Here is a 2,019-nt window from a genome sequence, read left to right as displayed (position 1 = left end):
GTAAAGTGACAACTACGGTTGCGCATAGCCAAACCCCAAAGCCAAATGTCACAACTTATAGGCCCTATACATTTCTAAAAGGACTTTGACTCTTCTTGATGACGGTGCAGAGGGAACCCTGTTGTATAACACACGTTTTTTTTCTCATAGTTCTATTTGCCCTCCCCTAATTTCTCCTTGCACGCCTTCTCAACCAATCACAGCTCGTCTAAAATCCCCCCGCGTTCCGCACTTTAAAATAACTTCAACTGTCCATCTGGCGGAGAAACCCCTCCGTGGCGCACGGGGCTGGCGCACGAATATCACCCTAAATACTTGGCTTTATAAAGAGCTGTGGACCAAACCCATAGGCTTGCCGCTTTTATTTACTGATGCTGACCAGTCGGGAGTAAGGGACAGGCATTTAGGTCAGGGGAAAAGAGGTCATGTTTGAAAACACAATGCGGGAAGACTCATGCTCCTCAATGGCATCACCGATGGACAGCGCGGGGAACAGCGAGGAGGAGGTGGAACGTCAACCACGGAGAGCAGCAAGAAAACGGCGGGCTAATCGCAGGGGTATGGGAGAGAACGTTGGGGACTTAATTAGCCCGAGCCCGGGGAAGAAAGGACGGAAAAGCGGGAGTGGCGAGAGTGAAGCCAGTAGCCCACAGTCTTTGGAGGATTTGCAGACGCAGCGCGTAATGGCAAATGTGCGTGAGCGTCAGAGGACTCAGTCTCTGAACGAGGCTTTCGTATCGTTACGTAAGATCATCCCTACACTACCATCAGATAAACTCAGCAAGATTCAAACACTGAAGCTCGCGGCGCGGTACATCGATTTTCTTTATCAGGTTCTGCAAAGTGACGAGCTTGACGCGCGAGGGGCCAGCTGCAGCTACTTGGCGCACGAACGGCTTAGCTATGCATTCTCTGTCTGGAGGATGGAGGGCGCATGGTCCGTATCCGCTACATCCTAGCTACTCCTGCGCACAGAGATCACTGCAGAGATATAAACACGGTGGGTTTTGTGATGTCAAGTCAACAACACGTACATATCAATTTCAAGATTGATTTCAAATCTCGTTGTTTATTTGCAAATGTTGTTTTATTTTGTATTTTTCTAATTGTCTAAATAATAATAACTCTATTTACAGACTATCTCTGGGACGGGCTCTGAGGAGATGGTATCAGGATGTGCAGCCGTGCTCAAACTAAACGTTGGAACTAGGGTCGACCTGAAGGACTTCCATTTATCCAACGTCGAGGTCAATAGGGCGTGCATGCCATGGCAAGGGAGCACGGACAGTACACAAACAATGGGCGTGAACGCGCACTAATATCGAATCTCAAAAGTGACATTAACTACAATTAAAGTTGTATGATGCAGGCTGTATACATTCTGAGCAGTCGTGTTTTGTAGACAGATTCAGCGCAATGTTATGTTATTTCACATTTATTGCCACGTACATGTTATTTATTTATTTTTCTAGCTTTATGACAAATTCAAAGCCTTCTGAAATACATATTTATTTATGATTTTTACAATGCATTCCTTTTTGTATGTTGTAGGATCAATAGCCTACATATTGTAAATATATTTTTTAATAAAATTGATGTGAAACTTGAAAGTGTTTCATGGTTGGTTCCACTCAATAGAGATCTAGATAATGTTTGATTACATATGCTGTTATGAAACTGATGCAAAAGTGTAATATTTAATAATTAATTCTACATGTAATCATATGAAAAACTATGGGAAAATGCATTGTATTTAAGTGAAAAACTGTAAATGGAAGTTGAAAACACTGCAAAGACCCATTGAATTGATACCTTGCTTGGCCTTCTATTTCAGAATAGCCGTGATTTTCGTATAAGTTTCGTTATTCTCTAACGATCGTTTCCAAAAAAGTCCCTGATGAATATAGGCTCATTACAATAAGTATAAAACGAATGTAGGTACTATATCAATCAAACAAACGTATACAATTAATTAACTGTTATACAATAATGGGGAAATAGACTGCATGTGCGCACCTT

The 2,019-nt window shown here is 42.3% G+C and overlaps 1 protein-coding gene across 1 annotated transcript; it reads left to right on the top strand.

The window, feature by feature from the left end:
• The first annotated feature begins 266 nt into the window (after positions 1-266).
• On the top strand, positions 267-1,580 carry twist1a (twist family bHLH transcription factor 1a). The gene is made up of 2 exons (XM_062487079.1): positions 267-1,000; positions 1,137-1,580. The coding sequence occupies exon 1, from the start codon at positions 426-428 to the stop codon at positions 957-959; it is 534 nt and encodes a 177-aa protein (XP_062343063.1). The 5' UTR covers positions 267-425; the 3' UTR covers positions 960-1,000; positions 1,137-1,580.
• The last annotated feature ends 439 nt before the right edge of the window (positions 1,581-2,019 follow it).

The sequence above is a fragment of the Osmerus eperlanus genome, chromosome 20 (genome assembly GCF_963692335.1).
Source record: "Osmerus eperlanus chromosome 20, fOsmEpe2.1, whole genome shotgun sequence".
Classification (NCBI taxonomy): domain Eukaryota; kingdom Metazoa; phylum Chordata; class Actinopteri; order Osmeriformes; family Osmeridae; genus Osmerus; species Osmerus eperlanus.
This window is presented reverse-complemented; position numbering and strand designations above follow the sequence as displayed.